Below are 19049 nucleotides of genomic sequence, written 5' to 3' on the forward strand. Positions count from 1 at the left end.
GATTCATGTTGCCTCAGTTATTGTGTCCTCACCAGGTGGGGGTTTCCGCTACCGCTGCTACCATATGCACAATCCCAGCGACTGGTTAGGTCCCACAGAGTTGGTCTCCTCTGGGTCCCGTCAACTAAAAAATGTTGTTTGGCGGGACCCAGGGGAAAAGCCTTCTCTGTGGCGGCTCTGATCCTCTGGAATCAGCTCCCTCCAGAGATTAGAACTGCCCCCACCCTCCTTGCCTTTCGTACACTCCTTAAAACCCACCTCTGTCGTCAAGCGTGGGGGAATTGAAACATCTCCCCCTGCCTATGTAGTTTTTTGTGTATGATATGACTGTATGTATGTTTTCATATATTGGGGTTTCTTGTTTTTTAGACTTTTAAATGTATTATTGTTATTTTAGATTCTAACTATTAGATTTGTCATTATATATTGTTTTTATCATTGCTGTGAGCCGCCCCCGAGTCTACGGAGAGGGGCGGCATACAAATCTAATAAATAATAATAATAATAAATAATTTCAGGTCTCTGGCAAGCACGCGCACGTCCAAGCGAGATTTTGCTTTTGCACATGTGCACGAAGCAAAATCTTTTGAGGGGACACATGCACGCATGAGATTTTGGCATATATATTTTATTTTGCTTCAGTTCTGGAGACCTCACCTACAAAAAGATATTTACAAAATTGAACGGGTCCAAAGACGGGCGACAAAAAGGGTGGAAGGTCTTAAGCATAAAACTTATCAGGCAATTGTAACGGCCTAGGGGGAGAAGAAATCTTAATTCCCCCATGCCTGGCGGCAGAGGTGGGTTTTAAGTTGGTTCCAGAGGGTCAGGGCCACCACAGAGAAGGCTCTTCCCCTGGATCCCACCAAACAACATTGTTTAGTTGACGGGACCCGGAGAAGGCCAACTCTGTGGGACCTAACTGGTCGCTGGGATTCGTGCGGCAGAAGGCGGTCCCAGAGATATTCTGGTCCGATGCCATGAAGGACAAAACCAGACAGTGATAGAGGTGCAGATGACAGACTCAACGATTCCTCTCCATTGTGTTACAATCAAATATTACAATTTGTTGAGAATCAAGAGGCAGGATTGCAAGGGGCTACAACCAGGGATCCCATGGACTGCCAGTTGTGCATTGCTATTTTACAATTTGGGGTGACTTGGAAAGGAGTGAACCCTGCCTCTCCCCCCCTTCTTGAAGATCTCCTGAGCTTTGGAACCAAGCCCTCCCCACCTGCCATAGGTCTTGGCCTGCCCGCTCCAAGAAGCTGAGATCACTTCGCAGACACAGACTAAGAAGCAGTGACATTTCCTTTTCACAATCCCTCCCTTGTTACCCAATGTGGGTTGAAAGGATGCCCACAAAACTCAAGCCCAATCTGTTCCAGCAGAAGACAAGGCTCAACTGTTCAAGCTCCGACCCATAGCAGGCTTCCTACGAACTTCTCGGCTGGCAAGAGTGATCTCATTCTGGGGTAGTTCCAGGTTCAGCTCCCCCTTTGCCATTTCCACTGGGCACCGAGTCAGTCTTTAGCTTGGGATGTTTGTGAACTCCGACCTAACGTCTGCAGAGGGAAAACCCATTGAAGGTGTCTGGATATATACATAGAAACATAGAAGATTGACGGCAGAAAAAGACCTCATGATCCATCTACTCTGCCCTTGGTCAGGTTGTAAAAACATGTTGCAAGGTGCCAGAATAGAAGCTTTATTTCCTAACACCATGGGAAATTTTCCTTTTCCCATGGTCTTAGGCGACCCCTGTGAAACAGTTGTTTGACCCCTAAAGGGGTCCCAACCCCCAGGTTGAGGAACACTGATCTAGATAGTACTTGACTGATTTAAAACAGTCCATTTAGTGACAACAGCACTGAAAAAAGCATCTTATGCACTTTTAAAAACGCACTTAAGACCATTGCATAGCATCCCGCAATAATGGGATCAAAATTCAAATGCTTGGCAACTGGCAGGCACTTGTCAGTTGCAATACTCCAGGCTTACATGGATTGTATTGTTCATATTGTTAGAACAAATAACCCGTGGAACAGCTTGCTTACAGAAGATGTGAATATTCCGACACTGGAAGATTTTAAGGAGATGTTGGATAATTATTTGTCTGAAGTGGTATAGGGTTTTCTGCCTGTGCAGGGGGCTGGACTAGAAGACCTCTATGGTCCCTTCCAACTCTGTTACTCTATTCTATTCTATTCTATTCTAATCCATTCTATTCCATTCCATTCCATTCTATTCCATTCCATTCCATTCTATTCCATTCCATTCCATTCCATTCCATTCTGTATTTCTATTCTGTTCTGTTCTATTCTATTCTGCAAACTTCTGACAAGCAATGTCCATGGACAAACCAGGTTCACTCAACAACCGTGCTAATAACTTAACAATTACAGTGATATCCTTTAAAAATGCAGCAAGTAAGGTCGTAACAGTGGAGCAAAACTCACTTAACAACCATCTCACTTAGCAATAGAAATTTAGGACTCAATTGAGGTTGTAAAGTCAATTACTACCAGTAGTCGAATCTATTGATTCAGTTTGCTTATTTTTAATGAAAGATAACATTTGCTTAGGTTTCTTTTTTCCTTTTCCTTTTCCTTTTTTTTTTGGAGCAGAAATCTGGCAAGTCACTCCAAAACCAAATTTGGCCAGAGACCCCAAAGTTTTTGGCTTACAGATAATGGAAAATATCGCAGCTGTTCCCTCTTTAACAATAGGACCAATGGGGTTGGAAACAACAAGTAATTCGTGGCCATCTAACTACCACAAGTATGAATTTTAATCGAAAGAAATGGCCTGGGTCTGGGGTCGAGGGGTGGGTGGTTCCCCTTTATCTCATGTGGACTAGAACTAAAAAAAATGTATAAATAAAACCTTGGCCTTAATAGTTCTCGGATGTGATGGCAAGGCCACCAGCTGGAAGACTGACTCTGAATTCCACTGGGGTGGATAATGTATTTAATCATGATGTTCCTAACTTCCGTGCATAATTACAAGGGAATAAAATCTTTGCAATCTTCTCCGAATTGATTCATTTAAACTTAATATTAACCGCTCCAAACTTGACTGTAAAAAATATGACTTCAGTAACCGAGTTGTCAAAGCGTGGAACTCATTACCGGACTCCATAGTGTCATCCCCAAATCCCCAACACTTTACCCTTAGATTATCTATGGTTGACCTATCCAGATTCCTAAGAGGTCAGTAAGGGGCGAGTACAAGTGCACTAGAGTGCTTTCCGTCCCCTGTCCTATTGCTCTCCTATATCTCCTATACCTTTCTTCTCTTCCTATATCTCTTCTTCTATTCTTTCATTATGTTCTATTACTATACCTTCTTTTCTATTCTTTCTTAGATATATTTATAACCTTCATCATGTATTTTACTATGTGTATATAGATATATACCCACTAAAACCCTCATTGTGTATTGGACTAAGTAAGTAAGTAAGTAAGTAAGTAAGTAAGTAAGTAAGTAAGTAAGTAAGTAAGTAAGTAAGTAAATAAATAAATAAATAAATTTCCTTATGGAGCTCTCTTTGTCTAACATTGCTGATGTGTAGGTGAGAATAGGCCTTTGAATCATGGTTGTGCTTATGTGGGTGCATAGATCTTTTTGCAAAAAATAAATGAACTAAAGTTGTCATGAATCCATGATGTTGAAAGCAGAATTTAAGAGTTTAAGTTAAGCAAAATTGTTTTGTCTCTGAAATGTAAGCTAAATTGGGATGGAATTCAAGCCGATAAGAAAAGTGCTGAGATGTTGTTTTGTGAGGATATGAGAACATGAACCAGCTGCTGTGGCCTAGGAGTAGAGCTCTTACCTCACATATAGGAGGTTGTGAGTTCAATCCTAGGTAAAGGCAGATGTACGGTTGGACAGGGGGTTGGACTAGATGACTAAATGACCTGCAAGGTCCCTTCCAACTTTATTAATTGAGAAATGAATCAATATTTTATTTATTTATTTTATTTATTTATTTTTATTTATTTATTTTGTCCAATACACAATACATATTGAAGAGGATAGACATGAAGTATTATATATAAAGAAAAGATATAAAAGTAGAGGAGAAGATATCTGAAAGGAAGAAAAGATATATGATATATGAGATAAGGAGAGACAATTGGACAGGGGACGAAAGGCAGGCTAGTGCACTTATGTACGCCCCTTACTGACCTCTTAGGAACCTAGAGAGGTCAATCGTGGATAGTCTAAGGGAGAAATGTTGGGGGTTAGGGGTTGACACTATAGAGTCCAGTAATTAGTTCCATGCTTCGACAACTCGATTGCTACCATTAGTTACCATTAGAAATGTAGCTAAACAATGTTTGAACGATGTCTCCTTTTGAAGATAACTCTTGTTTCTTTAAACTAAGTAAAATTCATAGCATAGATAGTAATGTATCGCTATAGAAAGGAATGTGTTGTTACCCACCTCACCAGAATAGTTGACAAGGAATGGGGTTTTTCTTTGTAATCAAGGTATATTAATCAGCATCTCGCTTCTGTATGGCGTTGCTCCATGAAGGGGACCCAATGCTTTTGGCCAAAAACATTTAACATCTCAGACATTAACACCCTTGAAAATGTCCAAAGATACTTCACCAGAAGAGCCCTTCATTCCTCCACTCGAAACAGAACACCCTACGAAACTAGACTTACAATCCTGGGTCTTGAAAGTTTAGAACTACGACGCCTTAAACATGATCTAAGTATTGCCCACAAGATTGTATGCTGCAATGTCCTGCCTGTCAAAGACTACTTCAGCTTCAACCACAACAACACAAGAGCACACAACAGATTCAAGCTTAATATTAAGCACTCCAAACTTGACTGTAAAAAGTATGACTTTAGTAATCGGGTTGTCGAAGCGTGGAGCTCATTACCGGACTCTGTAGTATCATCCCCTAACCTCCAACATTTTACCCTTAGACTATCCACGGTTGACCTCTCCAGATTCCTAAGAGGTCAGTAAGGGGTGTACATAAGCGCACTAGAGTGCCTTCCGTCCCCTGTCCTATAGTTTCTCCTATATCTCGTATTTCTTCTCTACTATATCCTCTATAACCTTCATTGTGTATTGTTGTGTATTGGACTAACGAACTAACTAACTAACTAACAAAATAAAATAAAATAAAATAAAATAAAATAAAATAAAATAAAATAACATAAAATAAAATAAAATAAAATAAAATAAAATAAAAAAATAAATAAATAAAATAAAATAAAATAAAATAAAATAAAAATAATAAAATAAAATAAAAAATAATCAAAGAGAATAAAACTATTCTGTTCTCTTTGCCCAAACGTTTTGTCTGGAATTATTTTTATAAAAATTCAGCAACCAATGTCACAGGGCTGTAACCAGCCCATTGTATGAGCCACAACAACATTCTCTTACTGCCTTCACTCCATTTCATTCCAGACCAGAGATGCCTTGTTCACCATCCTCCATGACCTCCGGCCTGGAGACCACTTCAACATTATCGGCTTCTCCAATGAAATCAAAGTCTGGAAAGAAGAGCAGTTGGTACCTGTAACTCCTGAAAATATACGAGATGCAATCTTCCACATCCATCTCGTACCACCTAATGAAGGTAATCTTATTACTGATTGATTGATTGATTGATTGATTGATTATATCTCTCCTTCATAGAAACATAGAAGATTGACGGCAGAAAAAGTCCTCATGGTCCATCTAGTCTGTCCTTATACTATTTCCTGTATTTTATTTTAGGATGGATATACAGTATGTTTATCCCAGGCATGTTTAAATTCAGTGACTGTGGATTTACCAACCACGTCTGCTGGAAGTTGGTTCCAAGGATCTACTACTCTTTCAGTCAAATAATATTTTCTCATGTTGCTTTTGATCTTTCCCCCAACTAACTTCAGATTGTGTCCCCTTGTTCTTGTGTTCGCTTTCCTACTAAAAACACTTCCCTCCTGAACCTTATTTAACCTTTTAACATATTTAAATGTTTCAATCATGTTCCCCCTTTTCCTTCTGTCCTCCAGACTCTACAGACTTAGTTCATGAAGTCTTTCCTGATATGTTTTATGCTTAAGACCTTCCTCCATTCTTGTAGCCCGTCTTTGGATCCGTTCAATTTTATCCATATCTTTTTGTAGGTGAGGTCTCCAGAACTGAACACAGTCTTCCAAATGGGGTCTCACCAGCACTCTATATAGCGGGATCACAATCTCCCTGCTTGTTATGAAACTAGGTTACAACACCTTGGTCTCTTCAGCCTTGAAAGATCAAACAATATGCTTAAATTGTGCAATCGATGGGCCACTACCAGAGTGGCGCACCGGACTGCAGCGGTAGGAACTGCTGGTTGCAATCTGGCACTGCTAACCTCACCTTTATTTCCATGGCATTGTCACAGGTACCAATATCAACGATGCTCTTCAAACCAGCGCAAAAATCCTGAACGATTACATCACCCAGAACGAAGCGGAATCACGAAGCGCCTCCTTCCTGGTGTTCCTGACCGACGGGCGCCCCACGATGGGGGAGACCCAGACAAGCAAGATCATCCACAACCTCCAGGAGGTCATTCGCAACCGGTTCTGCATCTTCACTATTGGCATTGGGAATGATGTCGACCACCACTTGCTGGGCAGGTTGGCCCTAGAAAACTGCGGGATGATGAGGTTGATCCCGGAGAATGAAGACGCTGCCACACACCTTAAAGGGTTGGTGAGAAAAAAATCATTCCCTGCCATCTCTCGTGCTGGGTCCAGTGAAGGGCTACCAAAAATTTTACTACCACACTGTGTGGGGCATGGCTTATTGTGTGGGTGTGACCAGGTGGGAGGCCATGTGACCAGGTGGGAGTGGCTTGACAATCATGTGACTTGACCAAGGATTTTCCAAGAACCTCAAAACAATCCCCATCTCAATGAACTCAAAATGAGCTGGTCATTTAATTCACCCACATCCTAGAAGTGAGCAGCTATAGAACAGTAAAATTTATTGATTTATTGATTTATTGATTCAATTTTTATGCCGCCCTTCTCCTTAGACTCAGGGCGGCTTACAACATGTTAGCAATAGCACTTTTTAACAGAGCCAGCCTATTGCCCCCACAATCCGGGTCCTCATTTGATCCACCTCGGAAGGATGGAAGGCTGAGTCAACCTTGAGCCGGTGATGAGATTTGAACCGCTGACCTTCAGATCTACAATCAGCTTCAGTGGCCTGCAGTACAGCACTCTACCTGCTGCGCCACCCCAGCTGTTATATGACAGAATGACAGAAACTTCTCACTTAGAATTTGGAAAGCACATTTTCAGCATTGTCATAAAAGTGCCTTCATGATTAACATGGCCACTCACAAAATAATCACTTACTCAAAGGCAACAATCTGAAGGGTTCCTTGCTACTTTCACAGCCTAAGTGAATATCCCAAATGCTCCATTCCACATCACAGTCTTAACCCTCCTTCCTGCAGACTCCCAAACAAACGCAAGGTTTCTGGCAAAATATTAGGTTTCAAGCATTATTTATTTTATTTTCTAGAGCAGGGGCAACTGTAAGACTTGTGAATTTCAACTCCCAGAATTCTCCAGCCAGCTATGGAGACCTCTGTTCCAGAGAATACTCTAGCCATTCGGAAAGGAGGAGGAAGCAAAACCCAGATCACATAGAATTAATTCCAGATCTTATCAAATAATTCCCTCAACACTGTCAGACTTTCTGCTAAATCTGCACTTCTATTCTACTAGTTTTTCTCATCATTCCTATCACCCATTTCCTCCCATGTTGTCTGTATGACTGTAACCTGTTGCTTATATCCTAAGATTTTTATTAATATTCCTTCTTTATTGCTTATTTGACCCCTATGACAATCATTAAGTGTCGTACCACATGATTCTTGACAAATGTATATTTTATTTTATGTACGCTGAGAGCATCTGCACCAAGACAAATTCCTTGTGTGTCCAATCACACTTGGCCAATAAAATTCTATTCTATTCTATTCTATTCTCTCCTTATACTTTTCCTAGACACTTTTGTTCGTAGCAGAATCGCTGGCTTTGGGGTTTTTAAATGCTTTCGGGAAGAACGCAGAGGCTGCCCAAAGAAGACGCCCTGCATTTTCTTTCAACAGCTCTCGGATGGAGCTCCATTTTCGCTAGCCGACTGTGTTCCCCCACAACTGGGCAACAGCCCAACCTTGGCTGGGCCCACTGATGACTTGCTACCAGAACATTAAAGTGCTATGTTCCGGTAGCAATTTTCAGGGGATGCACATGTAGGTGCGCATCCTCAATGCACGCATGAGATTTGTACATGCACAGCAAGCTCAAATCTTGCATAAGACTCTCACGTGATTGAGATTTCGGTGATTTTTGTCGATTTTTTGCTTCTGAGCATGTGCAGGAGCAAAAATATCACCAAAAATCACCAAAATATCGCTCGCGTGCACATCCTTACACAAGATTTCAATTGCTGCACATACGCAGAAGCCAAGTCTCGCAATGATGGGCGCACCGATTCCTGATAGATGTGCATGCTCTTGAGACGGCACACCCTTAGCGCTGAAGGTGGCAGTCCTTCGATGGTCCCGACCCCCAGATTGTGCACCACTGCCTTAGGACCTGCGCTCATGTTTTCAAGAGTTTTTTTAAAAAAATATATTTTTATTGATTTTGTAAGTATGGTTACATAAAACAAACATAAAACAGTCCACAGTGCATGTGCCCATCACCCGACCGACAATAACCATCACCACCACCATAGAAACATAGAAGTCTGACGGCAGAAAAAGACCTCATGGTCCATCTAGTCTGCCCTTATACTATTTTCTGTATTTTATCTTAGGATGGATATATGTTTATCCCAGGCATGTTTAAATTCAGTTACTGTGGATTTATCTACCACGTCTGCTGGAAGTTTGTTCCAAGGATCTACTACTCTTTCAGTAAAATAATATTTTCTCATGTTGCTTTTGATCTTTCCCCCAACTAACTTCAGATTGTGTCCCCTTGTTCTTGTGTTCACTTTCCTATTAAAAACACTTCCCTCCTGAACCTTATTTAACCCTTTAATATATTTAAATGTTTCGATCATGTCCCCCCCTTTTCCTTCTGTCCTCCAGACTATACAGAGGGGTTGCGAGGGGTTCAAATATTTACTAGTTTATATATATATATATTTCCTTGGCTCTACTTTGCATTTGTTATTATTGAAAGAGCGATTGGAGTTTATTTTTCACATTTTCATCACAGATTCTACTCAGCATATAATCTTTCACCTTATTCCATCGTACCATCAGCTTCTCCAGTTTATTTTCATCAAAGTTGTTTAATCTTATTTCCATGATTTCAAAATGAATGTGATCCACCATGTACCAGTACCAGTTCTGTAGTGTCCATTTTATAGACTCTTTCCAACCCAATACCACTACCGCTAGAGCGCTTTCCAGTGCTGCAATTTTTATTTCTCTAAAATCTCTTAGTTCTCTTTGTTTAATTAATATCGCTATTTCTTTTGTAATTGTCCAATTAATATTTAACATTTTATTTATTTCGTTCTGCATTTCCTTCCAAAATTTCTGAATTTCTACACACTCCCAGAACATATGCATGAAAATTCCTTTCTTTTGGCAACCGTGCCAACAATTACCTTTCTCTTTCCCCTGGAAGTGTGCAAGTTGTGCTGGTGCATAATACCATTCATGTTTTCAAGAGTAACCAAACGTGTCTCTTGCAGATTCTATGATGAGATCGGTACCCCACTTCTGTCAGACATCCGGGTCGATTATCCCGTCGACAGCGTGGAGAAAGTGACGCAGCATTTCTTCCCCAACTACTTCAACGGTTCCGAAATCGTCATCACGGGGAAACTCTTCAACAAGACCGCCCACAGCTTACACGTAGAAGTGACCGCCAGCAACAGCGACAAGCGCGTCGTGCTGAAAACCGACGTGGCCATCGATCTTTCAGGGCACAACCTCCTTGAGGCGAGTTTTGTTGGTCCGCGGGACTCTTCCACCGATCAAAACTACATCGAGCGGACCTGGAGTTACCTCACGATCAAGGAACTCTTGAGCTCCTGGTGGAAGAGCGACAACCGCAAGGAGAAGGCCTTTCTGAGGGAACAGGCCAAGAACTTGGCCCTGGCTTACAATTTCGTCATGCCCTTCACCGCCCTGAGGATGAAGACCCTCCCGTTTCAGGTGGAACCCCCAATGGAGGTCCACGCTGGTCCTTCAACCGAAGGCATTGGAGAAATCGTGCAGGGCCTTCAAGGCCACCAGGTGCCCTCAGGTAAGGACCACCTCAGAAGAGTCTGCAAGCTACCAAGTGGGAGGCACCTTCATTGTGTATTGGACAAAATAAATAAATTAATTAATTAAATTAATAAAGATTGCCAATGGAGGGAGACCTTCCCAGCCACCTCCTGACCAGCAAACTCAATGGGGGAATTTGGATTCACTTAACAACTACAGCAAAGAAAAGTTTGCAAAATCGGGTGCAGGTACTCTATGTGTTGACTCATTTAATGACCTCATTGCTTGGCGACGGAGGTTGCCCAGTCAGAATCGTGGTCTTAAGTTGAGGACTCTACCTATATGGACACCGTTGTAAATAACTTGTTTAACATGTAAACAAACCATGCTTCTTTCCTGGGGGAGGCATCATTGTACTTTGGCCTGGGGAGGTAGGTGGGCTATGCAAGTTTGGGTCACTTGGTGTAAAGTCACTTGCCTTCGTCTTGTTTCAGGCTCTATTCCTGAAAAATCAGAGGAGCCAAAAATCAATGTAACTAAAACTTCAGGTAAGTGGTCCAAGATCCTGAACTACTGAATGGTCAAAGCAAATTGATAGTAGATAAGAGCCTTTTTCTTTCTTTCCTTCTCTTTCTTCCTTCCTTTCTTTCTTTCTTTTTTCTTTCCTTCTCTTTCTTTCTTTCCTTCTCTTCTTCCTTTCTTTCCTTCTCTTTCTTTCTTTCTCGCTTCCTTCTTTCTTTCTTTCCATCCTTCCTTCCTCTTTCTTTTTCTTTCCTTTCCTTTTTTCCTTTCATTCTCTTTTTCCTTCTTTTCTTCCTTCCTACCTTTCTCTCTCTTTCCTTTTTTTCATTCATTCATTCATTCATTCTCTATATCTTTTGTTTTTCTTTCATTTCTCCCATCTTTCTTTCTTTCTTTCTTTCTTTCTTTCTCTTTCTTTCTTTTTTGTTTTTCATTCATTCAATTTCTTTTGGTTTTTTTCCTTTCTTCCTCCCATCATTTCTTCCTCCCATCTATCTATCTATCTATCTATCTATCTTTCTTTCTTTCTTTCTTTCTTTGTTTCTTTCTTTCTCTTCCTTTATTCCTTGCATTGTTCCTTCCTTCCTACTTTCCTTCTTTTCTTTCCTTTTTCCCTCTTTCTTTCATTCTCTCTTTCTCTCTCTCTCTCTTTCTTTCTTTCATTCTCTCTTTCTCTCTCTCTCTCTCTCTCTCTTTCTTTCTTTCTTTCTCTATTCCAAATCTGTTAATCTAAACTAATGTTTTCCTTCCTGTTTTGTTTTTAATTGTCTCTCCAGCGGATGGGGACCCTCATTTTGTCATCGATGTGCCTCGGAACAAGCTGACCATCTGCTTCAATATCGATGGGGAACCTGGGGATATCCTCAGATTAGTTTCGGATCACAAACACTCAGGTAGGGTATAACTAGGGTATAACTATAGCTAGAAGTATAACAAGCAGGAAGAGGGAGATTGTGATCCCGCTGTATAGAGCATTGGGGAGACCACATTTGGAATACTGTGTTCAGTTCTGGAGACCTCACCTACAAAAAGAGATTGATAAAATTGAACGTGTCCAAAGACGGGCTACAAAAATAGTGGAAGGTCTTAAGCTTAAAACATATCAGGAAGGACTTCATGAACTCAATCTGTATAGTCTGGAGGACAGAAGGGAAAGGGGGGGACATAATCGAAACATCATTTAAATATGTTAAAAGGTTAAATAAGGTTCAGGAGGGAAGTGTTTTTAATAGGAAAGTGAACACAAGAACAAGGGGGCACAATCTGCGGTTAGTTGGGGGAAAGATCAAAAGCCACATGAGAAAATATTATTAGTAGATGCTTGGAACAAACTTCCAGTAGACAAGGTTGGTAAATCCACAGTAAATGAATTTAAACAAGCCTGGGATAAACATATATCCATCCTAAGATAAAATACAGGAAATGGTATAAGGGCAGGCTAGATGGACTATGAGGACTTTTTCTGCTGTCAATCTTCTAGGTTTCTTATGTACTATTCTACTGGTGGCAGGCCAAAGTCTTCAACTCAAAACGATGGCTTCGGCCTGACGGTATGGGAACCCCAGAGCTGATGGGACTATTGACTTGTTCTGTCAAGAGAGTTGAGTAAAAGTTTGGCCTGGCCTGAAGCAGTGGACGGAAAGGTTAAAAAAAAGGGGGGATGATTTTCCACCTCCCAATCTGTTTAATAGGACAGGGCAAAGTTTATAGTCAGCTTGGGACAATTTCAAACAAGCCTCGGAAAAAGGAAGCAAATATTAAATGGCGTTTCCTCCACTGTTGGTTTGAAGACCCGCAATTGTTGTCCAACTGTGTCAAGAACAATACGTCTGTTTCTAGGAGGCAACAGTGGCCGCATCAAAAATAGGAAATTGCTAAAGATCCGTTGGAAATGCACAACAAGCCAGACTAAACTAACGTGCGTTGTTTTGTCATTCGGCGGGTTGTGGGAACTCAGCCATTGTCTTACCATGGGAAACAACAGATCATCCGACTCTGTCCTGTTATGATACAATTTGTGGCTCTTTCCTTTGCATTTTTTAAAAATAAAGTTCCTTACCATACTGACAAGTGTAGCATGCAAACAGGGGGGTAAATGGCAACAGATTGTGTATAAAAACTCTGGTCCAAAATCATCCAGCTTGCTTTCATGGTTTGAGGTGGTTCTAGAACTCACTGTCTCCTGGTGATTGGACCATGATCACTCAGATGGCTTTCATGTTTAATGCAGGACTAGAACTCACTGTCTCCTGGTGATTGGACCAAAGTCACCAAGTTGGCTTTCATAGCTAAATCGAAACTATAACTCACTGTCTCCTGGTGATTGGACCATGGTCGCTTAGATGGCTTTCAACGCTAAGGCAGGACTAGAACCCATTGTCTTCTAGTTATTCATTCAAGGCCACTCAGGTGGCTGTCATGGCTAAGGCAAGACTAGAACTCTCAGTCTCCTGGTGATTGACCCAAGCCATGAAAGTTAACCAAGCTGACTTTCATATATAATTTACTTATTACTTATTTACTTACTTACTTACTTACTTACTTACTTACTTACTTACTTACTTACTTACTTATTTGATTTCTATGCTGCCTTTCTTCTGTGACTCAGGGCGGTTCACACCTTGTAGAATTAAAAGTTAATACCACATTCATACATCATCCATCACACACTCATTCATTGGGTGGGGCAAGGTGTTAAAATTTCAGTGGCCCCAGGCTTTAAAAGTTTAAAAGCAGGGAGGGTGGGGGCAATATGGATTTCTGAGGGGAGCTCACTCCATAGGGCCAGGGCCATCACAGAGAAGGCTCTTCCCTTAGGCCCTCTCAGGAAACATTGTGGGACCTGACTGGCCGCTGGGATATATGAGGCAGTAGACAATCCCATAAGTAATCTGGTCCCATGCTGTGCAATGTGCGACTAGAACTCTCAGTCTCCTGGTGATTCATTCAAGATCGCCTACTTGGTTTCCAAAGCTAAGGTGGGACTAGAACTCACTGTCTCCCGATGATTGGCCCAAAGTCACCCAATCTGCTTTCATACCTAAGGCAGGACTTGAACTCAAAATATCTTGTTTTCCAGCTTGGTTCCTTAACCACTAAACCAAACTGTTTTACATTTTTGCTTGACCCTTAGGAGTGACCGTCAACGGTGAGCTAATCGGGGCACCTGCACCACGTAATGGTCACAAGAAACAGCGGACATACTTCAAGAGCATCACAATTCTCAGCAACAAACCTGAAAGATCCTACCTGGAAATTTCTCCCGCCAAGGTCATCTTGGATGATGAGAAGAGGCTGGTCTTTCCCTGTGACCGCAATGCCGTGGTGGCGGGCAGGAATCTACAAGTGTCCATCGTGGCCCACGCCAACGTCACTGTGGTCCTACGAGACTCCATCAGTTTTGTCATTCTGATCCACCACTACAAGAACCCTGCCCGGTTTCAGAAGAACCACTTGGGTTTCTACATCTCTAATGGTCAAGGACTTTCAACAGCTTCCCACGGGCTGATAGGTAAGGGAGATCTCTGTTCTGACCTGGACTTCCTGATTTATTTATTTGTTTGTTTGTTTTGTCAAGTACGTATAAGATATAAGAATGTTTATATACATGATACTAGTAAGAGGGAAACATTAGGACAGGGGACGGAAGGCACGCTGGTGCACTTATGCACGCCCCTTACTGACCTCTGAGGAATCGGGAGAGGTCAACAGTGGATAATCTAAGGGTAAAGTTTTGGAGGGTTAGGTGATGATACTACAGTTTGGTAGTGAGTTCCATGCATCAACTACTCTGAAAAACAGCCCAACAGGCTTACCAGAAGTTCATTTCCAAACTTCCGCTAAGCCTGTTGGGCCTGTTTTTCACCATCCACAGGCTCCAGAGGCTTTCCTGAGGCCTGGGAAGGGTGAGAAACGGCCCAACAGGCCTACTAGAAGTTCATTTCCAAGCTTCCAGTAGGCCTGTTGGCCCTGTTTTTCACCATCCACAGGCTCCGGAGGTTTTCCTGAGGCCTGGGAAGGGTGAAAAATGGCCCAACAGGCCTACTAGAAGTTCATTTCCAAACTTCCGGTAGGTCCGTTGGATCCATTTTTCACCAACCACAGACTCCTGTGGCTTTCCAGAGGCCTGGGGAGGTAAAAAACAGACCAAGAGTCCTACTAGAAGTCCGGTGGTTTCAGTGAGGTTTGCGTGCATGTGTGGGTGAGGCAGCATGGGCTTGTTGGTGTTGTATTATGGGTGTGGGTCCATGCTCGAGCACTAGTGTACACGCACGCCCTTTTGGCACTCGAGCAAAAAAAAAAAGGTTCACCATCATTGCACAAAATTATCGCCTGACAACGATGGAAATCCTGGTCCTAGTTTAGTCATAAGCTGATAGCTGCCAAGAGTCTCATTAATTCACTTGCTCACAAATTTATGGGACCGCCTCCTCCCTCATACCTCACTGCGGCCACTAAAGGCCCACAGAGTCGTCCTTCTTCAGGTCCCGTCCGCCCAACAATGTTAGTTGGGGGGACCTCGGGGAAGAGCCTTCTCTGTGATGACTCGGACCCTTTGGAAACAACTGTCCCCAGAGATTCACACTCTTCCCTACTAGTCTTCCGGAAAGCCGTCAAGACCTGGCTTTTCTGGTAGGCCTGGAATTAGGATTGACTTAGTACACATGGTTTTTTTTAATGATATAGTAGTTTTTATGGTATTGTACATTTTATCGATGTTTTTATTGCTCTTATAATTGTATTGTATCTTTAACTGTTGTTCGCTGCTCAGAGTCCGTTTTGGAGCAAGTGGCATATAAATGCAATAAATAAAATAAATAAAATAATATCTACGGAGTCTACGGAAAGATGCGGCATACAAATCTAATTAATAATAATAATAATAATAATAATAATAATAATAATAATAATTCCTCTCTTTTTTGGGGGTTAATTTTGCAGGCCAGTTCTTGCACCAAGACGTTCAGCTGCTGACCGAGCCGTTCTCAGAAAAGTGCAGCCCGGACGACTGCCAGGAAATAAATTCCGGGAACTCGAACTCGGAGCACGCCCTCAAGTTGAAAGGGCGTTTGGTGCCGGTGGTGTGGAAGCAGAGAAAGATCAACAATGGCAAACAGGAAGTGGATTGCTGGTTCGCCAAAAACAATGCCGAAAAACTGATCGACGGGGCCTACAAAGACTACTTGGCCTCCCATCCCTTTGACACAGGGACTAGCACCTTGGTGGAAAACAGACTTTGAAGAGAGGAAAAACTCCCTTGCTCTCCTCAGGGAAGAATTTCTTCTTGCTCTCAAGAGAACTTTTGTGTTTTAATTGGGCTTCATTGTGCTGAAGGAACACACTTTTTTAAAAATACAGGTAGTCCTCGATTTACGACCCACGTTTGAGCTCAGATCTCTGTTGTTAAGGGACTTTTGCCTCGTTTTATGGCCTCTCTTGCCAGAATTGTTAAACAAATCAGTGCAGTGGTTAAGTTACTAACACGGTTGTTAAGTGAATACGACTTCTCCAAAAACTTTGCTGGTCGGAAGGTCCCAAAAGCAGATCACATGATTCCAGGACTCTGCAACCGTCATAAATGTGAGTTAGTTGCCAAGGGTCAGATTTTTTTTATCACGTGACCACTGGGATGCGGCAGTGGTCGCAAGTGTGAAACACGGTCATACGTCACATTATTCAGTCACGTTGTCACTTCAAACCGGTCACTAAGTGAATCGTCGTAAGTTGAGGACTGCCTGCATTTCTCTCAGCCTCGACTTACGAGCACAACATTTCTGTTGTCAGTGAGACGTTTCTTAAATCAGCTTCGCCCCATTTTACGACCTGTTAAGGAAATCATTGACGTTGTTAAGTTCATAACACGGTTGTTAAATAAATCCCGCACCCCCATTGACTCTGCTTGCAAAGGTCGCAAAAAGGGATCATAAGTATCCCGGTCATAAATAGGAATCATTTGCCAAGCACCTGAATTTTGATCACATGATAGAAACATAGAGACATAGAAGACTGACGGCAGAAAAAGACCTCATGGTCCATCTAGTCTGCCCTTATACTATTTCCTGTATTTTATCTTACAATGGATATGTGTTTATCCCAGGCATATTTAAATTCAGTTACTGTGGATTTATCTACCACGTCTGCTGGAAGTTTGTTTCAAGCATCTACTACTCTTTCAGTAAAATAATATTTTCTCACGTTGCTTCTGATCTTTCCCCCAACTAACCCCAGATTGTGTCCCCTTGTTCTTGGGTTCACTTTCCTATTAAAAACACTTCCCTCTTGAATCTTATTTAACTCTTTAACATATTTAAATGTTTCGATCATGTCCCCCCTTTCCCTTCTGTCCTCCAGACTATACAAACTGAGTTCATTAAGTCTTTCCTGATACGTTTGATGCTTAAGACCTTCCACCATTTTTGTAGCCCCTCTTTGGACCCATTCAATTTGATCAATCTCTTTTTGTAGGTGAGGTCTCCAGAACTGGACACAGTATTCCAAATGTGGTCTCACCAGCGCTCTATATACAGCGAAATCATAATCTCCCCCTTCCTGCTTGTTATACCTCTAGCTATGCAGCCAAGCATTCTACTCGCTTTCCCTATGGCCTGACCACACTGTTCATCCATTTTGAGACTGTCAGAAATCACTACCCCTAAATCCTTCTCTTCTGAAGTTTTTGCTAACACAGAACTGCCAATACAATACTCAGATTGAGGATTCCTTTCCCCCAAGTGCATTATTTTACATTTGGAAACATTAAACTGCAGTTTCCATTGCTTTGACCATAGAGAGGCTTGATCATAGAGAGGCTTTCAAAGGTTGTAACTATGAAAAATGGTCATAAATCACAATTTTCAGTGCCCTTGTAACTTTGAACGGTCACTAAATGAATCATTGTAAGTCGAGGACCACCTGTAGTTCTTTATTTGCAAACAGCTGCTTGACAATTGCTTAACCAAAGACATCACCATAAGGGACTGTAGCTAAAATCTAATGTATGATTATTATATAGTGAAGAAATTGTTCTTGAAAAGTCACTCATTTGGAACAGGCAGATAGAGGGAACAGCATGATAAAAGTTGCACACAATCTTTTTTCTTTTTCTTCATATTTGTACTGTTTGTGTAGTGTGCGAGTGAGTACTCCTAGTGGGAAATTACGCTCAGATATTAAATGGTAATCAAACAAGGAAGCTATTTTCATTTCAATGGAGACCCATTAAGAATGTAAATTATCTTCTCCGTTGTATTGTAAATACTGTTGTACTGTAAATTTGTTAATTTGTTGGAATCGTGTGTTTCCATTCACACAACTTTCTAAACTCGGCATTCTCTGGCTTAGCCCATTACCCAGTACCTACTGTATTTTTCGGAGTATTAAGACCCACCTTTTTCCTCCTTAAAAGAGGTTGGAAATTTGGGTGCATTTTATACTTTTTTCCCCCAGCCCTGACCTAGGTGCTAACAATCTTCCCAGCTTACTACTCACTCCAAAGAATGTTTTTTTCCAGCCCCAAGTTTTTGCAGGCTCGTTTTCATTGCTACTCCTTTTGAAAATGGCTTTTTCAGACCTAACCAGGGGATAAAATAACGTGCTGAAGCTGACCAGACTAAGGTCACTAGCTAGATGAATACCTGGTAGGAAGATTCCCCCCGCCCTATTTTCCTCCCCCAAAACTAAGGTGCGTCTTATACTCCGGTGTGTCTTATATTCTGAAAAATACAGTATGTTGTATTGTAATGCAGCAGGATGGATATGGATGGATATCACACATACACTCACAAATTTAACAGTTTGCAGAAAGTAGCTGCCTTAATATAGGAGTAAAATTTTTGAAATAGGGTGCTAATTTTGAAAATAAAAATAAGATTTCTTTTTATATTGATGAAATACGTGCAGTTTTCTGACCAGCATTGGGATGTGCGATTGTATGGGTAGATTTATGGGTTTTATATACTGCTCAAAAAAAATAAAGGCAACACTTAAACAACAGAATATAACTCCAAGTAAATCAAACTTCTGTGAAATCCACTTAGGAAGCAACACTGAAGGACAATCAATTTCATCTTGTTGTCGGCACATTCAACTTTGTACAGAGCAAAGTATTCAATGAGAATATTTCATTCATTCAGATCTAGGATGTGTTATTTGAGTGTTCCCTTAATTTTTTTGAGCAGTGTATTATTATTAATGCTGTAATTTGATTTTATAGTTTTATTGTGTTATTGTTGTAAGCTGCCCTGAGTCCTTCGGGACCTGGCTGCATAC

The 19049-nt window shown here is 41.4% G+C and overlaps 1 protein-coding gene across 2 annotated transcripts in view; it reads left to right on the forward strand.

The window, feature by feature from the left end:
- Window positions 1-18660, forward strand: part of ITIH5 (inter-alpha-trypsin inhibitor heavy chain 5) — a 43748-nt gene extending 25088 nt beyond the window's left edge. For both annotated transcript variants that reach the window (XM_070754425.1, XM_070754426.1), the window contains exons 8-14: window positions 5441-5612; window positions 6408-6717; window positions 9740-10296; window positions 10754-10807; window positions 11558-11674; window positions 13915-14292; window positions 15723-18660. In XM_070754425.1, the coding sequence (XP_070610526.1) occupies window positions 5441-5612; window positions 6408-6717; window positions 9740-10296; window positions 10754-10807; window positions 11558-11674; window positions 13915-14292; window positions 15723-16021 (1887 nt within the window). In that variant the 3' untranslated portion in view covers window positions 16022-18660. The remainder of the gene's footprint in view (window positions 1-5440; window positions 5613-6407; window positions 6718-9739; window positions 10297-10753; window positions 10808-11557; window positions 11675-13914; window positions 14293-15722) is intronic.
- The last annotated feature ends 389 nt before the right edge of the window (window positions 18661-19049 follow it).

Source organism: Erythrolamprus reginae, chromosome 6 (genome assembly GCF_031021105.1).
Source record: "Erythrolamprus reginae isolate rEryReg1 chromosome 6, rEryReg1.hap1, whole genome shotgun sequence".
Lineage (NCBI taxonomy): Eukaryota > Metazoa > Chordata > Lepidosauria > Squamata > Dipsadidae > Erythrolamprus > Erythrolamprus reginae.